Source organism: Thamnophis sirtalis, unplaced genomic scaffold (assembly GCF_051295495.1).
Source record: "Thamnophis sirtalis isolate CommonGarterSnake01/CBP01778 unplaced genomic scaffold, rThaSir2_p1.2 scaffold_1, whole genome shotgun sequence".
Lineage (NCBI taxonomy): Eukaryota > Metazoa > Chordata > Lepidosauria > Squamata > Natricidae > Thamnophis > Thamnophis sirtalis.
Window position 1 is genome coordinate 63,851,027 of NW_028261381.1, and position 24,722 is coordinate 63,875,748.

At 40.8% G+C, this 24,722-nt stretch overlaps 1 protein-coding gene across 1 annotated transcript; it reads left to right on the forward strand.

Moving 5' to 3' along the window:
- The first annotated feature begins 9,629 nt into the window (after window positions 1-9,629).
- Window positions 9,630-23,019, forward strand: CORO1B (coronin 1B). Its single transcript, XM_014053538.2, has 11 exons — window positions 9,630-9,757; window positions 12,385-12,587; window positions 12,858-12,980; window positions 13,621-13,750; window positions 13,876-14,057; window positions 16,887-17,006; window positions 18,130-18,234; window positions 19,004-19,149; window positions 19,296-19,353; window positions 20,977-21,258; window positions 22,117-23,019. Exons 2-11 carry the CDS (start codon window positions 12,387-12,389, stop codon window positions 22,243-22,245), a joined length of 1,476 nt encoding a protein of 491 aa, XP_013909013.1. The 5' UTR covers window positions 9,630-9,757; window positions 12,385-12,386; the 3' UTR covers window positions 22,246-23,019.
- The last annotated feature ends 1,703 nt before the right edge of the window (window positions 23,020-24,722 follow it).

A 24,722-nucleotide genomic window follows, 5' to 3' on the forward strand; every position in this document is an offset into this window, starting at 1 on the left:
ATCTTTAAAAGAGGAGTGCACATTTTTTTTAGGTTGAAACTGCATTCATTAAGCATAATCATTAAGGGCTGAATGTTGGATTAGACAGAACCCTGAACTGATAGTGCTGGAGCCAAACTTTAATATCCATTATCTCTTCTCCCATTCTTCAACAGAAAGCTACAGGTAGAACCCAAAATCTAATATTTGACACAAGAGATCTAATCTTATATTTTAAATTTAGCAATCCTTGGCTTATCTTAAAAACCTAAGAAGGTTGGATCTGTGTAGCACTTGGACAAGAGACCCCTAGGAATTCTGAGACTTATAGCCTAGAACTAGGCAGTATACTAAGAGGCTTTGTCTGTCTCTCTTATTATCTGTCCATCTATCCCAGAAAGAGAGTACAAAGTGGTTCTGGAAATATCACTTCCATATTGTTGCCAATAAAATTAAATGATTGTGTGCATGATGTTACTAACCATGATGCAAGGCAGAGTTTAATATGATTTTTTTACTTAGGGAAATAACGCAAAATGGTTTGATAATGCTTTTAGTACAAACCATGTTGCTTCCTCTCCTTCCCATGCCCATTCTGTGTACAGGAATACCCTTTTTGGATGCTTCCACTTTTCCTCAGAATAGGACACGGCCAACTCACCACAGCCAATTCACCGCAGCCAAGCCACTACAGCCAACACAACATGGGACAATTCAACATGGCCAACTCATCATTGGACAACTTGTTAGTGGCAATTCAATAATTCAATTATTTAAAATAATTTAAAATTATTTTAATGTTTGTTATTCACATTTCATTTTGTCCCTCCTTTGGCATCCGTTCTTTAATGGTTCTATTCCACTATTTCTTCGATATTTGTATAATTCTTGTTCCGTGATGAGTTGTTCCATGGCAAGTTGGCTGTGATGAGTTGTCCCGCGGTGAATTGGCCGTGGTGAGTTGGCTGCAGCAAGTTGGCTGTGGTGAGTTGGCCATGGCAAGTTGTTCTAGACCAGCTTTTCCTACCTCAAGTTTCACAACTACCTAATCCATCCACTGTTCTCTGAAGCCATCTCTTCTAGTCTTTCCCACATTCCTAATGAGTCCAACCCCCCACATCCCAGCCATGCAATACTGTTTTCCCATTGATTCTTCCATATCTCAAATCACCCCAACCTGCTTTTCATGGTTCTGGTTCCCCAGTCTCCTTTTGGATTGGGAAAGCAGTTGTTTCTTCCACCTATTTTAGTAAAGAAATAAGTCTGCATTATGTTTTTTAATTGACAGGGGGCACTACATCACTGAGCTCTGAGCAGCACCATCTGTTCTTCAAGAAAATAATACAGGGTTGGATTGTTTGGCTTATTTTTGTCATTAGTAATGGCTATATAGATGTTTGATTCAATTCCAAGCAGATGCATTGGAGGACATGGGAATGCATAGATAGCATCTTCTGTCTGCAACTCTTTAAAGCAGCTGATTCTTTTCCAAGATTCACATGACAGCTGCATATGGCCGGCCCACAATACTGGGGTGGGGGGAGGGAGGGAAACACAGTTGCAAACAGGTGCTACAATGCCTGCTTTTAAAAACTTTTTCAGATTCTGTTCCTAAACTATTAAAAAATAAATATTTTTAAAATAGTAAAATATTCTTGTACAGCCAGTTTGGTGTAATAGTTAAGGCATCAGGCCACAAACCCGGGGACTGTGAGTTCTAGTCCCAACTTAGGCACAAAACCAGCAGGTACCCTTGGGCTCTCTCTCAGATTTTAGGATGTCTTACAAAATATCACAAAAAATTCCATACAGCCCATAGAAATTACTAATTCCTTGCAATCCAGAATGGTTTAAAATTAGCTACAGTTCAGGCTGGTCTACCTTGTTGGGTTTTTTTTGCCGTTTTTTTTAAATTTTCAAAACGAACATACAAATCCTCCTTCTTTACATACTGTAGAAAGTGTATCAGTTAGTTACAAAAGGCTTTTGTGCTTCTCTTCCACCATCATCAAGTATAATTCATATTAACTCTAATATCTTAACTCAGATGTTTATACATATTACCGTCATCATACGTCCACTTTTATTTAACTATGTTTAAACATCCTTCATCATAAAATATTCCAAGATTTAATACTGGCATTTCATTTACTTATTTATAAAATCCTCCATTAACACTAAATCCTTATATCCTATTCTAGCTAAACATCCATAATATTTAATAACAAAATTTTCTAATCCTCCTTTCCAAATCCCTGTTTACAATTTACATCCAGTTTCCTTATATTATACCCCTACATATATATAGATTATTATCATTATCCTTTCTTTGACTATATCCTATATCATAACATTTCCCCCCTAATAATCAAAACTTAACTGTGTCTAATTTAGTTCTTTTTTATTGTTGTTGTTATTATTATTATTATTATTATTATTATTATTATTATTATTATTACACAATTGTATCACAGCGGCCAGTTGTTTCGCCGGATTTGGCATTGGTTACTAGTCGGGCCCCACCCAGGGGCCTAGGACGTCGTAACGTATTTTCGTAATATGCGTGCAGATCCAAGCAGTGCGGCTTTTTGCATTTGACTGATGGTGATTTTGTCAATTTTTAACTGTTTTAAATGTAATTCCAGTGCTTTTGGAATAGCACCCAGTGTGCCAATTACCACTGGAATTACCACTGCTGGTTTGTGCCATAGTCGTTGAATTTCAATTTTTAAGTCCTGGTATCTTGCGATTTTTTCATGTTCCTTCTCGGCGACCCTGCTATCACCTGGTATTGCGATGTCTATGATTGTGACCTTATTTTTCTCAACCAGTGTGATGTCTGGTGTATTATGCGCCAGTATTTTGTCGGTTTGTATACGGAAATCCCACAAGATCTTGACCATCTGATTTTCGGTGACTTTTTCAGGCTGATGTTCCCACCAGTTTTTTGCTGTTTTGATATTATAATTTTTGCACAAATTCCAATGGATCATTTGTGCTACTGAATTGTGCCGCAATTTATAATCAGTCTGCGTGATTTTTTTACAGCAGCTGAGTATGTGATCAACAGTTTCATCAGCTTCTTTGCAAAGTCTGCATTTGGCATCATCAGAGGATTTTTCTATTTTGGCCTTAATGGCATTTGTGCGGATAGCTTGTTCTTGCGCAGCCAGGATTAGTGACTCTGTTTCTTTCTTTAATGTACCTGTTGTTAACCATAACCAAGTTTGTTCACTGTCCACTTTATCTTTTATTTTTTCCAGAAATTGGCCATGCAGTGCTTTGTTCTGCCAACTCTCCATTCTTGATTTTATCACATCTTTTCTGTATTCTTGTTTCGTCTGTTGGGCCTTCAGTAGATTTTTGTTCTTTACTTCGATTAATAGATGTTCTTGATTTTCTTTTAAATAATCAGCCAGTCCATGTTTTTCTTCTTCAACTGTTTGCTTCACTTGTAATAATCCTCTGCCACCTGATTTTCGGGGCAGATATAGTCTATCAGTATCACCACGTGGATGTAAACTGTAGTGCATTGTCATTAGTTTCCTGGTTTTTCGGTCCAAAAGGTCCAAATCAGCTTGTGTCCAGTTAACTATACCAGCTGTGTATCTTATAACTGGTATTGCCCAGGTATTTATGGCCTTGATTGTATTTCCACCATTCAATTTAGATTTTAAAATTTTCCTAACTCTGTTGGTGTACTCTCGCCTGACAATAGTTTTTACTTCTCCATGCTTGATGTTATCCAACTGCAGAATGCCTAAGTATTTGTAGGCTTCATTTTCTTTGCATTTAATTAGTTGGCCATTGGGCATTTCAATTCCCTCACATGCAGTGATTTTGCCCCTTTTTATGGATACAGTGGCACATTTTTCCATGCCAAACTGCATTGAAATATCGGTGCTGAATACTCGGACTGTATTTGTCAATGATTGGATTTCTATTTCTGACTTTCCATAGAGTTTCAAATCATCCATATATAGTAAATGCGAAATTTTTTCAGCTTTTTTGGCTGTTTGGTAGCCTAATTTCATTTTTTTTAAGATTACTGATAGTGGGATCATTGCGATGATGAAGAGAAGAGGTGAAAGTGAATCACCCTGGAAAATTCCTCGCTTGATATTAACCATTAATAATAATAATAATAATAATAATAATAATAATAATAATAATAATAATAATAATTATTATTATTATTATTATTATTATTATTATTATTATTATTATTATTATTATTAACCTTTATATATAATCCAAAAGGATTTCTAGCCTTTCCTTCACCGGTATCATTCAATATTCATATCCAATTATTGCTTATCATAACACTACATATTGTATACATTACTATCATTATCATTTTTTTATTTAACTGTACCTATTGTCACTAAATTTAACTAGTTTTAAATTATATTCTTCCATCTATCAACCTGTATCTTTCCAATAACAAAACAATCTCATATCTTCTGCCATTTGTGGAACTGGTCCATCTACCTTGTTTTAAGGTAATCTTATCCAATTGGAGAGTCTGAGGGAAAATACCTTTAGTTTCACTGATATAGTGATATCCAAATTTTCAATTACACACATCCCAAAGCTCAGTTAAATTGATTGCTTTATCATTAGATCAACAAAGTCATCACCAGCTGCACGAAGAACAAAAATATAGTAATTAAAATGAAAAAAGTGATGCTACTTGAGGATAAAGAATACATTTGAAGCGTTTATTGTGAATTATATTTGCTTTTACACCCTACATTTTGCAATTCTCTGCCCAACATAGTTTTTCTTGGTTAGACTGAAAACAGATGGCTTTGAATAGCTCATGAGCGGTTTGTACTCTGATTCATTTAAAAGCATTTTTCAAAGATCACACACATCACATTATACTTGACACATCTGATTAAGATCCAAAAACCCAAGTATTTTTTTTAGCATATACATGCATTGGACTGCATTTTATTTCACTTCCATAAAAATACCACTTGTATATTTTCTTTAACCACAGCAACATCTATAGCAACAAACAAACCTCATTTTTGAGTTTGGGAAGCTCTTTTTATTTCTAGTTTCTGCATTTTAGTTTTGTACTGAGGTATCCAGTTGTATAATTGAGGCTTGTAAAGACTTCTTCCCTCCTTTTTAGTCCCTTTGGCATCAACAGGATTTATCATAAAGCATACAAAATTTACTCGGAAATAACATAGCTAAGTTCCGTGAGGCTATTCCTGATGCATAGCAACCTGAATGAATACATGCATTTTTGCATGCTAGGAAAGATTTTTTTTTTAAAAAAAATGTTTTATATTTTTATGATTAACCGAGATAGCCTTCATATTGTTTATCTTAAAGACTTTGAAGTTTTATCTCAGTTGTTTAAAGGAATTGTATGTTAATAAAACAACTTCAAGGGAAGGAGAATGGTATTTATAGTAGTACGTGTCAATTAGTTTCCATCAAGATGTCAATGGAATTAGCAACAACTGTTTCATGAGTGCTGTTATAATATAGATATACCTATTCCTACTTTATTTTTTTAGCTTTCTGATCCGTTTACAACATCTCTCTCCTACAACCATTGATCCGCTTACATAGGGAGTTGTAACATACAATCACTTTTCACGTCAAATAACATTATATGCAATGATAAACTGGTATAGTCTTTAAAAATTGCAAAGCTATGGCTGTGGCAGATTTTGATTGCTTTATGAACTCAGTCACTTGTTTATAAGTAATGGTTTGCAACATATAGTTTTGTTTTGCTTCTGTGTTATGCAGTTTTGTTCTTCCCACCCACCCTCCTATCCCCCATCCCTTTAATGAAACTTAGTGATTGGTGAATTCCGGTCTGAGGGGACTAAAATAATTATCAGGTAAAAGGCAATAATGAATCTATGTTGACTGGATGATGACATTCAAGTAAAGCCAAATGCACATTGCTGAGTGCTGAATATGATGCATTTAAAGCAAGAAATATACATTTATAATTACTTTCCTTTAGATGGTGGGGATAGGTAGCTCTTCAGATATGCCCTAATAGCATCCTTGGCAGGCCCAGTCCACAAGACTAATGTCAAAGGCATCAAGAATTTGCTAACAATAATAGTTATCACTTTCCAAATTTCTTTTGATTGAGAATATCTCTTAACTACATGGCAAGTTTTGTTACAAATACTATATACAGATTTCTACATTCATTGTATTTAATAAAGGAAGTTCATTCCACCCTTTTTAAAATGCACACTTCTGATCAATTTGTACAATTAAACAGAATGCTGTTTATTCCAATTTAGGAGATTATGGATTAAAGACTTAAGTGATTACAGCTTGTCTATACATGTGGATTGGCCTATGCAAGGGTGCAGTAATGGAACAGCTAAAATATTTAAGATGGAAGCTACATAAAGAGTTTTTACTTTAAGGATCTTATAGGAAATCATATGTTCCTTTAATGTTATGCTACAATTAAGTAGAATAAATTTATTGTGACCGGCCTAAAATCCAGCAAGGAAGCAGCATATACAGTAGTGCAACTAATAAGTATGTGTACTATGCTTAGCAAGCAACCTACCAAACACATTCTTTTGTGGCCTAGAATGATATAAGCACAACGGAGCCTCTTGTTCCTTTTTTTGCCCTAGTGATAAAATTTCATGTTCAAAAAGTTTTTTCTGACAGTAGATACATTTGTACCAACATGTTCTGTGGACTTTTCTTAATCAACAAAATTATTTGCATGAATATGTAAATAAACTACATTTGAAAATATCCTTGGGATTATAGTGTTGGTACATGAATTCAGAGGGAACTATCAACCATCGATCAATGCATGTCTCAGTGGTTTTTGGGTTGTTTTTGTTTTGCATCATTGGCAGGCAAGAAAAGAACAAGGGCTGACAGAAATTCATGCACTGTCACCTTCATATCTCCTGTTGTTCCTACTTCAGGGAGACACGATAGCTGTACTTAGATATTTAAAGAGAAATTACAAGGAAGCTGGCCAAGAATTTTATTTCCGTGGTCTTAGAAACTGAAATACTAGGTATACAAGTAGTCCTCGACTTAGGACCACAGTTGAGTCTAAAATTTATGTTGCTGTTTGTAAAGTGAATTTTGTCCCATTTTACAACCTTTCTTGCCACATTTGTTAAGTGAATCACTGAAGTTGTTGAGTCGGTAACATGGTTGTTAAGTGAATCTGGTTTCCCCACTGACTTGTCCAAAGGTTGCAAAAGGTGATCACATGACCCTGCAACTGTCATAAGTATGAAGTCAGTTGCCAAGCACCTGAATTTTAATCAGGTGACCATGGGGATACTGCAAGGGTCATAAGGTCATGTCACTTTTTTCAGTGCTATTGTAACTTTGAATGGTCAATTAAATTATTGTAAGTTGAGGATTATCTGTACATTGAAACTATACTTAGATGTTGTTTAAGGAAAAACTTTTGTACAACAGTGGAACAATTTATCTGTTGCCAGCATCACTGGGTACAGCATACTAGGAAATCAACTACTCCCAGAGGGCTAAAAGAACTTTTATTGAACTTGGCTATATTTAGAGACCCTTGTAAGTCTGATTGTGCTGTACCATTATAGTTCCGTGAATCAGGGAGCCAGCTGAGCTGTTTCTGAATGTAATCTTGTTGCTCTGGTCTTTAAACATATTTCAGCCCTTTTGCCTAGGTCCATGATGCCAAACCTATGGTACGCGTGCCAGGGGTGACACGCAGAACCCTGTGGGCATGCGTGCCGTCGTCAGCTGGTCTTATGGTTTCCAACATGCACATGCACAGCTGGTCTTCACAAGCGCCAGAAAATGACCTGAAAATGGCTTCCAAAATAGCCAAAAAACAGGCCGTCTTCTGGGTCATTTTCTGATCAAAAACGTCCCGAAAAATGGCTTGAAAAGAGCCCAAAAAATAGTATTGGAAGAAATGTCCTTCTGGGTTCAGCTCCAAGTGGGAAAAAAGACACTGGAAACATGGAGGCTGCTTGGAAAGATGGTTTAATGGTGGACAGAACCACATGGCTTGAGTCCTGAACAGAAAAGGTGATCACGTGCTTCAATGTTGGGTGAAGAATAAAGAGGAGATGCTGAAAGTTCCTTGCGTTATACTCGCTGTTTGGCCCCACCTCTCTGTTTCCTGTTCCTGAATAAGAAAATGTATTCTGATTGGTTGTCAGACTCCCATGGGGCCATTCAGGGGCAACTCTCTAGGCTGTGTTTTGAGTCTCATGTTTGGTTGAGTTCTCAGATGCCATGTGGTGAGCTGTGTAAAGGGCTAATACTATCATGCCTTAATCCCATTACCCTGGAGCTGAAGGGGAGAACTCTTCATTATGTAGAATAGACTGGCTTGGTCATCTTAATGGCCCATTGACAAAGGGGGATGGGCAGGAAGCAGCAGGGAGCTACTCTGTCTTTAAAACATGTTTCTCCCCTTTCACATCCAGGGAAATATAATATTCTGCCTTTTCAATATTTCCTAGGATATTTCATTCTTCTGGGAGAGGGATGGGTTTTAACTTCCTACAATAGCAAAAAAAACAGGCATGTGCATGCCAGCCAGCTGGTCTTCAGGTTTCCGGCGCTGCAGCACGCATACATGAACGCACGTTCCAGTTTGGCCGAAAGGTTTCGCCATAACTGGCCCGGGTAATAGTTGCATATCTTTGACAAGGTCATTTTTCCTAGTCTCCATTTCTGTGAAGGTTTTGGGGTTCCTTATCTCTGGAAATTAAGAGAGTGGACGACCACTTCTCATGGGTGGTTTAGCTGATTTACTTCTAACCCCTTCCAACTCTTCTTGCAATTCTAATTATTCACACTCTCGACCCCTCCCTGCTTGACAATGGACTCATTTGCACCAGCCTTTTTCAGAGTCGGCAGCTTTGAAGTCGTGTGGACTTTAACTCCCAGAATTCCCCAGCCTGCAGGGGAATTCCGGGAGTTGAACTCCACCTATCTTAAAAGTTGCCAAATTTGAAAGGCACTGATTGACACCGTAAAAGAGCAGCTGTGTAAAGAGCCGTAACAAATCCCAGCCCAGCAGAAGCATTCAGCTTGAAAGAGCTGAAAGCCAGACGCCAGGCTGCAGCTCGTAGACCCCAAACGAGGAGAGCGCGCCGCCCAGGATGCTATTTAATAAGGCTTGCGGGTGCGCGCCCGCCTCCCACTGAAAGGGGGAAAGCCGCGCGTAGAAAGCGATCGCGGAGAAAAGTATTGGGCAGTGGGAATACGGCGCCCTTCCCTTAAAGAACGAATTGCTGCTAGGAACAAACGGGAAGGGAAAAGGAGGCGCTTTCTTCATCGAAAGGAGTTCCCACGACCACTGCCTCTGAATCCCGGCTGCCAAACTGAACCTCTCCCCTCTGGCGGTTGGCCTGGCCTACCCCGCCGCAGTCTTTGATTTGCAGGCGGACCCAGCGGCCGATCCTTCCCCGAACGAGTTTGCTGCGGAAGTTCCAGCAAGCAGCGGTCGGTCGGTCTCTCGGCTGCTCATTCCCTCGTCGGGCTTTCTCCCCTCCGCGCCACCTCCTGAGCCGAAGGAGATTCTCCTCCGTGTTTTTAGGCCACTCCTGCAGCAAAGCAGGTTAAAAAAAAAACTAAAAATTCGGTGCTTGGGAAGCGAGCTTCCTCCGCCTCCTTCGCCGCCTGGGTCATTTCCTGTAGGCACCGAGAGGCCGGCCCACTCCGGGCCTTCCGTCCCTCCCTTCGCTTGCACCGCCCTGGGCTGTGCGCAAGGGAGAGGCTGCTCCGGTTCCGTTCCTCCAAGCCGGTGAGTGGAGGTGGCTGAGCGCGCTGATGGGTGGTGGGTGGTGGTGGATGAGGGGCCCCGGAGCTTTTTCCCGGGTCCGAAGGTCGGAAGGCAGGCTGCCAAAAATCACCCTCCCTCCGTTTTCCCCGCCTCCGGACTGGGCAGCAGTAACACCGCCCTGGCTTCTCTCTTGCCTTTTTTTCTTTCCTCCCCCTCCGGTGCTCGGGAATTGAAGGTGGCGGCCAGCTTCAGATTGAACTTGGCTTTAAACATCGAGGGGCGGTGGCTGCCTTGCTTGTAAACGCGGCTCGCCCTCAGCTGGTCGCGCCGGTTGCCAGGAAATGGGAAAGGCTTTTGCATACGGCTGGAGCCCCCCTTGGCGTTTTCGCTGTTTGCGAAGCTGGTCTCTGATGCGCTGAGGGTCGAAACCCCCCTCCGGGTTGCTCTCTTTCTACCTCTCCTTTACCCTCCCCCCAATTATATATATTTTTTGCTGGGATTGCAAGAAAAAGTTTTGCTTTGCTTAGATTTCCCTCTTCCTCTTTGCTCCAACTGGAGTCTTCCTTGCATATTTTTCCCCTTGCACATCCGGTTGCTCCAGTGGAGTAATTGAACTGGGACTCTGATTTGCAGGAAAATAGTTCCTCTCTCTGTTTCTCTCTGTCCCCCTCCTTTCCCACTTCCCTTTACGTTTCTCCACTCCCCCCCCCTCCTAGGAAGGTTCTAGAATCTAGATGTAACGTCTGGCCACCTAATATGGGTTTGGTTTTATGTATGTGTATGCCTGCTCCTGGTGACTGTCTGGACAAGTCTCTGCAGTTTTCTTATCAATGTTTTCAGGTGTGGCTTGTCTTGCCGCCTTCTTAGGACTGAGAATTACCTTCGGGACCTTGGCAAGACTAGAATTCAGCATCTCCCAGTTTCTAGCCTGGTGTCTTTAGCCATATCACAAAAGTGCCTCTCCTATTGTATTAGATGGGAGTCAGTTTTATACCCCTGTTTCCCCTCCAAATTCTCCAGGGTGTGCACAAGAATTTATATGATTGCCTACTCTTAAATCCACCTGATCTGCTAGGAATTTCTAAAAGACGTTTGCTTTTGTGGGCTCTGCCTCTTGGTTGCCATGGAAATAAGGGGGATCCCTCTTGATGAAAAGAATGGAAAGCAGGTGCACCCCACTGAGTAATCCTAGCTCACCTCCCCAGAAGTCATTCAGTGCATGCTGAAATTAGACTCTGAATAACTGAATGGCTTGTATTGCTGTTGTTGGGACTTCATTTGCTCCCCTCTACCCTGAAAAAGTTCTGTTTGAGGTCTGGCTTGGTTTCTGATTTTGACCAGATCTGGTATTAGGGGCAACCTTCCAGTTTGCTTTCTATGTTTTATAGATTTAAAGATTAAGGCTTTGTAGTGGTGCAGGTAAATCAATTTCTGTCTTTCGTCTCTAGTTTGTTGTTGTTATTTGTTGTGAAGTCATGTCCAACCCATCGCAACCCCATGGACAATGTTCCTCCAGGCCTTCCTCTCCTCTACCATCCTCTGGAGTCCATTTAAGCTCATGCCTACTGCTTCTATGATTCTATCCAGCCACCTCATTCTCTGTAGTCCCCTTCTTCTTTTGGGTCTCTAGTTAGAAGGCACCAAATGGGCTTTCTGGTGAGCTTTCTCTGAGTTAGGTCGTACTCTGCCTTAATGCCATCTGATTATTCTAGTTCTGCTTTACATGTAGTCCTTTACTTGCAATTATTTGTTTAATGACTGAAATCACAATGGCACTGAAAAAGCAACTTAGAACTGATCCTTGTTCTCACAACCATTGCAACATGCCCACAGTCACCTGATCAAAATTTGGGTGCTTGGCAACTGGCAAGTATGTATGATGGTTGCAGGGTCCCAGGTTCATGTGATTGCCATTTGCAATCTTTCCATCTGGCTTCCAACAAGCAAAATCAATGGGGGAAGCCAGATTTGCTCATTGACAGCATGATGCACTTAATAACTGCCCTGATTCACTTAACAGTTGTAGCAAAAACGTCATAAAATCAGGCATGGCTCACTTAAAGAATTCCCTTGCTTAGCAACAGAAGTTCAGGTCCAAATTGTGATAATAAGTCAAAAACTACCTGTATTTAGTTTCTGATGTTTTATCATGCCTCTCTTTTAAAGATGGGGACAGTGTGGAACTGTTTTTTACTTTTTCTCCAATGAATAGGATAATGAAGTCTGTCTTCCAATTTACATAGTGCAATTTTTAGGAGATGCATATCCTTTGGATCTGGGGTGTCAAACTGGCGGCCTGCCAGTCAGATGTGTCACGCACAGGCCACGCCCACCCCAGCTCCACAAATGGGAAAAACATCGTGAAACATGACAGCAACGTGACATAGCGAGTTGGACACCCGTGCTCTGGTTGAAACTAAGAATGAAACTGGTGGTTACTTCTTCCTTCTTGTGCAGTTCTCCTCTTCATTAGGAGCACCATTGGCCTGGCCCAGTCCACTTAAGCATCAAATATTGGCTGACTGATTTTATTGGCTGAGATGCTCTTGAAGTTGCAAGACATCCAACTAGGCAGCAGTCATAAGTGAATTCCTGGGCTATACTTGTGTGTGCACCCTTTCTCTGACTTTTGCTCCATCTCTTTCCAGTCATGTCCTTTCGTAAGGTTGTGCGTCAGAGCAAATTCCGCCATGTCTTTGGGCAGCCTGTCAAGAATGACCAGTGCTATGATGACATCCGGGTTTCGCGAGTCACCTGGGACAGCACTTTTTGTGCTGTCAATCCCAAGTTTGTGGCAGTGATTGTCGAGGCCAGTGGAGGGGGGGCCTTTATGGTGCTCCCGCTGCAAAAGGTGAAGGATGGGCTCAAGGTGGAAAAGGGAAGGGGAGGGAGGAGGAGAAGCAGAAAACTGTTATAAAAATGACCGCTCATAGTCTCTATGTTTCTCACGTCTTTGTATTAAGGGATTAATTCTTATAGACAATTGGGGGTGGAAGAGAGGGATTATGAAAGAGACTTGATATTGGGAAAAGATTGAGACAGAGAATGGGACTCCAGCTTGCAACAACATTATGAGAGACCTGAACTGTATGTCAACTCTTATCTCCTTTATTTCCCCCAGACAGGGCGCATTGATAAGTCTTACCCTACCGTGTGTGGGCACACTGGACCAGTTTTGGACATTGATTGGTGTCCACATAATGATCAGATAATTGCCAGTGGTTCTGAGGATTGCACTGTTATGGTGAGATGCATATGGGGAACGTGTGTATGGAGGGGTGGGGTGGGGCAATAAAGTGGTCTCTTCAGTGGCCATGCCTCCAGATATACCTTAAAGCTGAGGCAATTGCAATAAATCTTGTATGTGACAAGTTTTCCTCACAGCTGGGGAGGTATGAGCAATGTGAAGAATAGAAGATTTCTAGCAGTGGGGGGGCGGGGGGAGGCAGGATCCAGTGTTCCACATGCTTCTTATTTCTGCAAAGGCAGAATAAATTATGCAAAATAAAGCATATGTGAATATTTCCCTTGGATAAAACAGGACTGGCAGTCTTTTATTGGCAGAGCTACAGTTCTTCATTTGATGGAGGTTGAAAGCTGCAGTGTAGGTGGAGCCATATTATACCCAGAGCAGCGTTTAATTTAGGGGAGGTTTTTTTCTTTGCTTTTAAAATGTGAGGTGCTGTTCTTAGGCTTTATGTAATAGGAGGTGGATAATACTATGAAGGGCATGATGATGAGGATAGAGTTTTCCAAAATGAATTCTCACTGGTGTTGGATGTTGTTAGGGAGAAGGGGAGGTTGTGCTTGAGGTGTAATATTGATGGGAGGGAATGAAGCACATGTAAGCACTGGCATTGTATTGCACTGTTTGTTCTCTTCAGGTATGGCAGATCCCGGAGAGTGGCCTCACAGTGCCTCTGACCGAACCAGTGGTGGTTCTAGAAGGACACTCAAAACGTGTGGGCATCATCACATGGCATCCAACTGCTCGCAATATCCTTCTGAGTGCAGGTACCACCAGGAAAGGGGCCAGCGAAGTTGAGAGCTTTCTGCTTGCAAGCAGGATGATGTTGAAAAATTGTGAGCCGTCTGAAAAAGGACACAACAAACCATTTAGTTGTCCCTTTCTATTCCAGGCTGTGATAATGTAGTTATTGTGTGGAATGTGGGCACCGCAGAAGAGCTTTACTACCTTGACAATCTGCATCCGGACATCATTTATAATGTCAGCTGGAACCGGGATGGCAGCCTGTTCTGTTCAGCTTGTAAGGACAAAAGTGTGCGCATCATTGATCCACGCCGTGGGCAAGTTATAGCTGTAAGTCTGACACTCTTTGAGTTCTTGGTTACATTGTCCCATTCATGAAGTGGTGCATGATTTGAGAGTTCCATCGGTGTCACGATTAGTTTTGTGGCATTGTGACAAGGCAGTCTGATCTTGGCAATTCAAAGGGACTGTTTTTATATTTTAGAGTGTTGAGATAGATTCCCCATTTTCTTATCTGCACCGCCTTTTCTGTGTTTTATTACTTCAAGTTCCATGTTTTAGCTTGGTTATTGAATCGTATCTGTGAATTAGCTTGTACTGTCCTTGGTTTGCAGTAAGGCGACTGCAGATCTACAGAATTACAAAACAATTTGCAATGTTTATTGGTATAAAATGACACATTGGTGGGTATTCAGAGTAGTATCCTATAATGTTCAGGATTCACTTTGTTTTTAGTTTTCATTAGAGGTCTGTGTTTGCAGAACTAGAATCCTACCCCGGGAACTGAAAGAATGTAATGTGGAATGTGCTTGAGGCAGAGGTGCTCTCTTAAGGCAAATGGAAATTTTGCAACTGGTAGTCCGATTTTGTAACTTTGTTTTCAGCAGAATAAATGATGCCTGCATGCAAAAAAAATTTAAATGAAACTGTCAGCAAGAAATCTGGACAGTGTCACCAGTGCTGGGCTGTGTCAGCCAAGCCAAAATTGAAGTTGAAGTATCTATGTGCAACTCCTGTTGCTATTGATAAGCGATGACAAACTTTGGGGATGAGGAAAGGCCTTTCTTTACCCCCCCTCCCACCTTCAGTCAGTGAAGCAAATAGATTGAAGGTACCCCTTTCACTATAATGAACTCAGGCTATCATCATATGATTTAATAACGTGGGGGAAGGGGGGTGTTTTAAATGAGATGGGGATGATGGCTTAGGGAAGGTACCAGTGATGATAGCATAAATATTGTCTTTCCAGTACAAGACCTGGTAGAGATTTAATTATTTATACAATTATCTCTGTGTAGTAGAGTTATATCAGCCCCAGAAAATTGTTGAAGAATGCGTTATTACTGCAAATGCTGGGATAAAAGTGGCTTAGTTGGTCTTGAATCTAGGTTCCCTTGTTTACTTTCCTGTCAGCCCTATCCAAATTCTTTTAGCTCCTAAAGAGAGAGACAAGGTTTTTTTTAATAAAAAGTGGCAATCTAGCAGCTGAGATTTGCAAAAGAGTGGAGTAGGGGAAAAAATCATATAAAGTATTCTGTTCTTTAGATCTTTGGACAGTTCATCAAAACTAGGAAAGGCAAAGAATTAGAAAATGTTTTGATGGCCACCCAGTGTTTTTTTTCTTTTTTCTGTATACGTACATGTTTGTTTATGCTTTCTAAATTTCTGCTAACTTTTAAAATTGAAAATACAATAAAACCCTATTGTACAAAATATAAAGGTGTTTTCTCAGTGCAGTTTGAGCATCAGTTAGAAATGTTTTCCCTTCTCAGGTTGTGCTTCTTAAATATGACTACCGGTACTCATTTATGGTGGAAATCAAACTTTCAATTACTATATAAAAATTACCTCCAGAGCAGATAATTCAATGAACAGAATTTTACATTTTTATTAACAGCTAATATAACATAGATCTGAGCTACTGGACCTTTCTTTCTGCATTAATTCTTTCTGCATTAATTTCCTGTTGTTCATAGGTTGTTGGTTTCCCCCCCAATTTTTAGAAATTGTGGTTATGCTAATAAACTTAACAATTAATATATATGTAAAACAGCAGGTTAAACTGTTCTTCAGTCCAAAACTATGTTCATAAAATCAGCACAATTTAAGAGAATAAAGACAGTAACAATAACAAAATCCTAAATTTCACTTATGTCTCAGTTGTCCCGGTGCTTGTTGTTAGAAATTGTGTATTCTCTTTTTTGTGAAAGAACGGAAAATTAAGTTGTGGGAGTATACATCAATGTTAAAAATAATCTTCTTTTGAAAAACAAATTTAATATAAAATTCAACATGGAAAAGATTCCTAGAGTAGAATTTCATATATGATCTTGTAACACATCTGAAATTTGAATTTCTTCTACAAGGTTTCAACATCTAAGGGTAATACTTTTTAGATTAGGGAGAAATTATTGTACAGTAATTTCTCATCCTGATATATAATAATTATCAATAATTGCCTATTATTTACATTGTCCTGAACTGATATATTTTAATATTTTGAACTAAATAGTACCTTGAAATTGTGATTTAATTTTATAATTCTTATAACTCTATTTCCTCTTTTGCTTGTCTTTCTGTTTTTTTTCTGGATTATGTTTCTAAATATTTAGAGAGCAAGCAAGAGTTTTAAAAAAATATTGATGGAGTCAAATTATATTTCTTAGGATGTCAGCAAGGAGGTTTAGTAATTGCTGGCCTGATTAATTTTGAAGCGAGAAGTGACAGAAGAAGCTTCTTTTTCTTGTAGGATGCCATGGTTTTAACATCTTGGGTTCTTTGCCCAGAAGCAAATTAAAAATGAGGCCTTTGCTGTTCTTAACTTCTCATCAGAAAAACCATACTGGCCTCCCAACTTAATCTAGCCTGTTCCTAGGCAACCTTCGGAGGAAACACTTGGATTTGGCTATACGTTTGAGTTTCATTAGAAAGGGGACAAAATGGAAAGGTAGGACAGAGATGAAGAAATTATATACCTAAATACCTGCAACAATGTTCAGTCGTCTTCAGGTTGAATTTAAATCTTGATGACTCGTAGTAGAGCTTAGTCTGGATTCAGTTTGAGAGATGTCTGAGCAGAGCTGGCAGGGAGAATTTCTATTGTCTATTGTGGAACCTGCCTGCTTTCTCTAACCTGACCCTTTCCCTCTTACCCCCCAGGAGAGGGAGAAGGCCCATGAAGGAGCACGGCCAATGCGAGCCATTTTCCTGGCTGATGGGAAGATCTTTACAACAGGCTTCAGCCGTATGAGCGAAAGGCAGCTGGCTCTCTGGGACCCAGTGAGTGGAAAGGCGGATGGAGTGGGGAGCAACTGGGTGGGGAGGAAGACTCCGATAGAAGAGACGCCCTTATCAGTTCCAAGAGCCTGAGCAGCAGCCTCCTCTTCCCTTCCCATTCTGAAGGTTGCTTTGTTCTCAAATGGGTATTGCTTTTAAGTTGTTCTGACCTAGGCTTCACAAAATCATGAAGCAGGGTCCTTGTCCTGACAAAACCCCTTTTTATTAAGCTAATGTGGATTCCTCTCATTCACATCCAGCAAAGTCCTGGCAAACAGTCTTTCAAACGTGAATTTATAACCACAGACCTTATCAGGCTTTAGAGAGCTGCCAGGCTGATATCTTCTAAATGCAATGCTGTACAAGAAAATAATTGGCACAGAGTCTGAGAATCACGAACAAATCTTCACACTAATTAATCAAACTAATTGTCTCCTGCAAACTCCACTCCCCTTTCGCTCCTCTTTATTCCCTGTGGGAGGGGCCATTCACTGTTCACTTGTGGCTTTACTCCCGAGTTGGCCCTTGTTCCTTAACTGTTCCATTCTCCTGGCAGCTCTGTGCATGCACACATCAGGAACAGCCTCCAGCTGTTCTTCTGCCCCACTGATCTCTGACTCTGAAGGCAGCTGATAACTGTTGGACGGCCGTGGCCCCATCTCAGAGCCTTCCCCAGACTCCAGGACTGGCCCCTGTTCCTCCCCAACCTCCCCACTGTCTGAGTCTGCCACCAGCTCTGCTGGCCACTGGCAGGCCATAAGATAAGTTTGGTTCCACAAGAGAACTCCACGTGATTATATCTTGAAGGAGATGAACAGAATCCTGCCCCATCTTCTACAATCATATCACTGCCCCACACCATCCCCACAATGTGAAGGTAGTATCTGAGGAAGGTTGAAGATTCTACTACAATTAAAAAGCCTGGGTGAGAATATTCTCTTTCTCAAGCAATTCTCTGATACAGTACCTTCCCAAACCAGTCTAGAGTTCATCTCTCTTATTCCCAACCAGCAAGGAAGTAGGCAGCAACGAAGTCAAACCTTACACAAAAGGGGCTGATATGGAGGTAACCACCTGAAAGAGGTTATAATATGCCTTTGTGCTTTCTTGTTTCTGTCGATTTCAGGAAAATCTTGAAGAACCTATGGCATTGCAGGAACTGGATTCAAGCAATGGGGCCCTTCTGCCCTTCTACGATCCTGACACCAACGTTATCTACGTCTGTGGCAAAGTAGGCTTTCTTACTTTGTTTGTATATGTAGGCGTATGCATGATGGTGCCTGATTGAGATAGAATATCCTTTCCACTATATTGTATGTGTTATCTTCACAGATAGCATGATTCCTCAATTAATTGGTATAGACTCTTTCATCAAAATACATGGGAGTCTGCTGAGGATCTGATAGTTTCCCTTCCCTGTTGTAGCTTGTCTTGTAATTCAGTATTAATATTGCAAAGTAATAAGGCTTTCCCGTTGTTACTAAATAAAATTAGGCCTATGTTTTTGTGTTCTATGTCTCTGACACCTGGGAATTCTGGGTGTAACTCTTGTCAGTTGAATTACATCAGCAATTGACCACATTGTCTAGGAATGATGAGAGGAAGTGACCTTTGTATCTGGAGGGCAATCCTTATGTTGAAGACATCCAGTCAAAGCGTACAAAAACAGGCCATATTTTGGTGTTTTCAGATAATCTGGTCAGGTCTACCTCTTTTCCCTTAATCTACTCACTGATATTATCCTTAAGGATATTATCAGTGAGTAGATGATCTACTGATCAAACTCTTTCATATTTTGCTAGGCACAGTGCACCCATGTAATTGCAGACTATTAAACAGTGTAATTGGCTGACTCACAAACAGTATATGCGACTTCATCTCAGATGTGTTATGGGTCAGGGCTAACTTTCTCAATGATAATTTTCTAATGTATTTTTCTGCCATTCAAAGAGTAGCAATTCTGTCATAATGTATTGTGCTATCTTTTCTGGCCTTTCCAGGGAGATTCTAGCATCCGGTATTTTGAGATCACAGCAGAAGCACCATACATCCACTTCCTGAACACATTTATTAGCAAAGAACCACAACGGGGCATGGGTTGGATGCCTAAGCCGGGTCTGGATGTCAACAAGTGTGAGATTGCCAGGTAATCGGATTAAATTGTTAATAGGAAGGTATAGAGGTGAATGTCAAGAAAGCAGATAGGCAGTCAAAGTGTGGTATGAATTATTCTCATAGTTTTTAAAGCTCTGGGTTGATTAACTCAATTGTCCCTTCTTTCTGTTTCCATAGATTTTACAAACTCCATGAGCGCAAGTGTGAACCCATTATTATGACAGTGCCAAGGAAGGTGGGTACTTCATAATAGCAATAGGACTTAAATTTAAATACTGCTTTATAGTGCTTCACAGCCCCCTCTAAGCAGTTTACAGAGTCAGCATATTTCCCCCAACAATCTGGGTCCTAATTTTACCCACCTCAGAAGGATGGAAGGCTAAGTCAACCTTGAGCCTGGTGAGATTGGAACTGCCAAATTGCAGGTAGCCAACAGACAGCAGAAGTAGCCTGGACTACGGCACTTGTAACTACTGCGCTACTGCAGTTCATTAGAAGACATTAGCCTGATTTTCATTACAAGGGATTCCTGGCTCATCTTCCTTCCCTGCTCTTCATCAGTAGGTAGGCAAGCAGTTGCAGTTTAGCATCTGACCTATTTGCCTAATGTTAGAATTAAAGTCCTATATTAGAATTAAAATGCAATACTAAAACCATAATCTGGAAGAAAGAAGATCCTGCCACTGCAGTGCTCTATTAGCAACTTGCTAGGAAGTATCCTAGTTCTGTATCCCCATCTATGTGTTAAAAGACAAAGCGGGCTACAAATTACAAATTACAAAATGTCAAGAATCATTTGGCTGGCACTTTTTTCCTCAGATCTTGGCTTCTGTTGCTCTGCATTAATTTGTAATTGTATTGACTTAATAATACTAGCCAGTGATCTAATATATTAATGAATGAGTTTCAGTTCCAATTATATCTGTCATTTTTACAAAGCTCAGTAAGGTAGGCTAATTCCAATCTTATTTCAGTCATGAGTCTCTTGCAAATTAATTTGAGGTTACAGTTGTGCTAAGATTTAAACTAGGGTCTTTGAATTGACAGTTTATAGAACAACTATATAGTATCCAACTACTCCTTGACAGGATTTGTCTCAATTGCTGTATTCTATATTGCTATTTGAAGCTCTCTGTTTAAAATATTCATGGCAGTTTAGAGCGGGGGAGGTGTGTGTGTGTGTGTGTTTCAATGCACACATCTGTTTTCATTCATATTTTTCATCTCTTTGGAGTGATATGATTCTGAGAAACATCTAAGCTTTCCTGGCTTTCTTTCACCTGGGTGTGACAATTTCTTTTCCTTTCAGTCACATACCTCCTTCATGAAATGAAACATTATGCTCTGAATGTGATTTTGAAATGTTTCAATAGAATTTATCTTTATTCAGAAATGTAAAGAAAAATGTTAAAACAGAATCAGAATGGATCAGTTCAAAGCTTATTTTCCTTGACTACCTACAATCCCTTTGGTGAAGGCATTGATTCTAGAGACCTTCCCCTCTACTATTGTGTAGGCTGTACAAGAATATAGTATGTTTGGGTTAAGAGAAGTGTTTTTTATTTAAAAGCAGATCCACAAACACTGAGGAATTAAGGTGTTTCTTTCTCACTTTTGTGCCAGTTATCTCTCGGATTGGCTTTTTGTGATTTCTCAGGCAGAATGGATAGTCTGGGAGTTATCACATGAAAAATGTTCACATTTTGGGCTCCATATGTTTGTGAAACAGTATGTCTCAGCCACAGTCTCCTTCTCCATGTTCAGTCTCAGCTAAATATACCCTGATAACTCAACTTAGGACTCTGTTCTAGTGCTCTCTGTCAACGTCATGGAAGCTAATGCTGTCCTCTCTTTGCAGTCAGATCTGTTCCAAGATGACTTGTATCCAGACACAGCTGGGCCAGAACCTGCCATGGAAGCAGAGGAATGGATGGCAGGGAAGACAGCGCCTCCCATCCTAATCTCACTGCGTGAAGCCTATGTGCCCACCAAACAGCGGGATCTCAAGGTCAACCGAAGAAGCTTGTTGCCTGAGGGTCGCCCGACAGCCCCCTCCAACACTGGGCTGAGTGCCACACCTTCCAGTGCCATGACTCCAGCCGCTGCCACATCTGCTCTTAGTGTCACTCCTTCCAGTGGGGTAGGTATTATGCTGTTGCTTGTGGCAGATGGGGATGCCGAGAGAGAGAGAGGGGCTGGATGGGTGGACTTGGAGTTTCCCACACATGATTACAGGGAGTTGAGCTGGGGAGAGCAGGAGTTGTTGGAGGAAGAACCAAACGATGGATGGATGGATGGATGGATGGATGGATGGGACTTTGTTATAATCATAGACCAAAACCAACCCCAAGGAGGCTAGAATAGACTTCTAAGGTGTTGTAAAGTAGCACTGGGTGTCTGCTTCATCTTGGGACTTTGTTCCCTCCCTACATGCAGAAAAGCAAACTTGCGGCTCTTCACAGCTTTGAGAAGTATCAGCATACTTCTCAATTTAAGAAAGGCTGTGTAGGGTTCTTGGGTTAGAATATGGGTCTGCACAGATCTCCTTGTTGCTCAAAATAATGACCCTTTAATTTTTTGCAACCAACCTTGTAAACCAGGCTCTTAGAAACATTGAAGCAGTCAAGTATGTTGAGCCTGCTGGCTGGAGAATTCTGGGAGTTAAAGTCCATACATCTTAAAACCACAAAAGTTGAGAAACACTCGTGTAGAAGATTTATTCATTTGGAACTGTAACAATGATCACCTTCCTTATTGTGACTCCCATATGATCAGGATAGAGTTGTGCAAATGTGTTGATCAGGCTTGAAAATGTGGGTCAGACTTGCTTTCCTCACCTTTTCCTGCACCAGATTGTGTCCTATATTTGCTGTCTGTTCCAGGAATGTGAGTGAGTGGTTTGTTTGAGCTGAGCCATTAGAATTCCGGGGCTCTTAGGGGCAAAAAGATGGATAATATGATGAAATAATGAATGAACAACTTTTTTTCCCATTTGCAGGAAGGGAGGCAGCTTACTGAAGAGGTGTTGCGGGAAGTGGCATCCCTGCGGGCGCTTGTGGCTGCACAGGGAGAGCGCATTGCACGGCTAGAGTTGCAGCTGAGCCGCATTGAGAATGGTGATGTCTAGTGGGCCTTGCCTCCCCCCCCCCCCCAACCCAAGAGAACCTGACCAACATGGAGGATCTCACTTACTTCCCCTCCCTTTGATCTGCCAGTAATCTCTTCACATTGCCGCCTCCTGCCCTGTGGGGTGAGACAGGGGCTTGCCCTTTCTTGCTGCTACTGGGAATGTTTCTTGGGCTTTGTCTCGGACCAAATCTCCCCTTCCTCTCATTTCTGCACCCCATATTATCCAAGGGGCCATATGCTAGTGCCCTAACCATTGCTCCTTTGCCTTATTCTGGTCAGGGGCCTATTTCCTGTCCCATTCCCATGGATGGGGCCGGCCTAGATATCACCCAGGGAGATTATTGGGGCTGTCTTGACAGCTTGGCCTGGCCTGCCTGTACCCTCCCACTGAGAATAAGGCTGAGGTTCCTTATGAGTCTCTCACGGCAAGTGTGTATGTGCGGGGTGGGAGGGGGGAGCTTATTAGAAGCCTGGGCCACCTATGAGTCAGTGCCGAGGTGGGATGCCTTTCCTCAGATAGGACCATTGAAATCCCATTGAGGAGTTTTCTGCTTCCTTGTCTGAACTTTTTGCAATGAGAACATGGAGAGATGTCCAGTTAGGGCCTGGCTATGAAAGAAGCCTGCCTTTGGTCACAGCCCTCGGCCTACTGTCTCTGGAACCGCTCCTCTTTCTGTCTTCCAAAACACAGTGAGGATGGAACAGGGGAAATAAACTGTTCGGGGTTGATATCTATATTTTCATTCCAAATAAAAGTCTTTATAGAACCAGAGCTCTGTGCAGCTTATTATTGTGGGCCTTTCTGACTTGGAGTGACTTCAAGGTAAGTGCTAACTCTTTTCCAGAATGTCAGCCGGCCTTCTTCGGACTACTGATGGAAATTTCTTTCACCCTCCAATAACCTGGGAAAACAATTGTATCCCTGCCTGCAGTAATCCCTGCTATAAGCTTGGCTATAAAGAAAGAGAGTGTGCCTTCCTGCTTCCCCCATAAGGAGATGGATCTGCTTCCTTCAGTCATAGAATATTCTGCTTGGCACCTTTATGGGACATCTATCTGCCCCACCTTGAACGCATGAGGAATTAAAATGGGAGAGTGTAATAAATAATTGCCTAAATTTTTAACATTTGCTTTGTAGATGCTAAAATTATTTAGTCATCTTTGCATCGAAGGTGGCTTTTGAAACTGCATTTTCAGAGCATCCATAAACATTTAAACCTTTTCATTAGCTGCATTTTGGGGGGTGGGAGTGATAATGCAAGCTTATATTCTTGTTTATTTAAACAAGTTTAATAAGCATGCAGCTCCTTTTCAATGAAATTTGAGAACGCTTCGTGTGGGTGTATTCCTGGCAAAAGGACAAAAATCTTTATCCTGTTAAAAGTACTACCATCCACCCCATTTTCAAATCCAGTGCCCATGAATGCCACTGGAGGTTCTAATTATTACTTTCTCATTATGTGTATTTTAAAACATTTAGGGCTTCTCTCTAGGGCTGGCCAAGAACCAGCTTTTCATGTAGAATTATTGTTCCCTAGCTCTGTTTTGCAGCTTGTATCCCATGATTGTCAGAGATGTATATTAAGTACTTTGGAGATACAATGTTTAGAAGGACTCTCTGTTCCCTTTTAAGGGAAAGCTAGCTTCCAAAAGAGCAAGGTTATGCATTGAGGAAAACGTGATTAAAGTACGGGTAATCCTCAACTTACATGAGTTCATTTAGTGACTGAAGTTACGATTGAAAAATAACCATTTTTCACATGAACGTTACAGCATCCCCATGGTCACATAATCAAAATTCAGACACTTGGCAACTGACTCATTTATGATGGTTGCAGAGTCCTGGGGTCATGTGACTTTTGCAACCTTCTGACAAGCAGAGTCAATAGGAAAGCTAGATTCACTTAACAACCATGTGACTAATTTAACAATGGTGGCAAGAAATGGGGCAAAACTCACTTAACAACCCTCTGGCTTAGCAATAGAAAGTTTGAGCTCAATTGTGGTTGTAAGTTGAGGACTATCAGTAGAGACCATGGACCTTGGGTAAATCGAGAAATCTTTCCAAATATGTAATTTTCACCTAAAAATGGTGCTCAAAATGATGTAGATGATTTACAAAATGGATCAAATCAACACAATACTAAATACTAAATTTTAGTTTGGATGCTGATCCCACTATGAATGAATGAATGACTGAATGAACGAACATCAGAAATGTTCTTGCCTGACAATCAATTTTTGATCTGAATTGGTCAAGATTCTTTGACTTTCCTGTATTTTAAATGATAATTCTTTGAGCTGGGTTTTGACAATATCAGGAAAACACATTTATATATTGTTCTTCAATAGCTCATTGAAGAATATGTGAATATGAGAAAGTCTGTTGAATATTTGTTGGTGTAGAAAAAAATGCATGATGGAATAATGGGATATTTTGTGCAAATATGGAGCTAAAAGGCTAGTCGCTGAAAG

Excerpts from the sequence above, each read along its gene's own strand:
- CORO1B (XM_014053538.2), top strand. The coding sequence starts at position 12,387 with ATGTCCTTTCGTAAGGTTGTGCGTCAGAGCAAATTCCGCCATGTCTTT. Across the intron at positions 14,058-16,886 it reads GCCGTGGGCAAGTTATAGCT|GAGAGGGAGAAGGCCCATGA; the intron begins GTAAGTCTGACA and ends CTTACCCCCCAG. Across the intron at positions 17,007-18,129 it reads AGCTGGCTCTCTGGGACCCA|GAAAATCTTGAAGAACCTAT; the intron begins GTGAGTGGAAAG and ends TGTCGATTTCAG.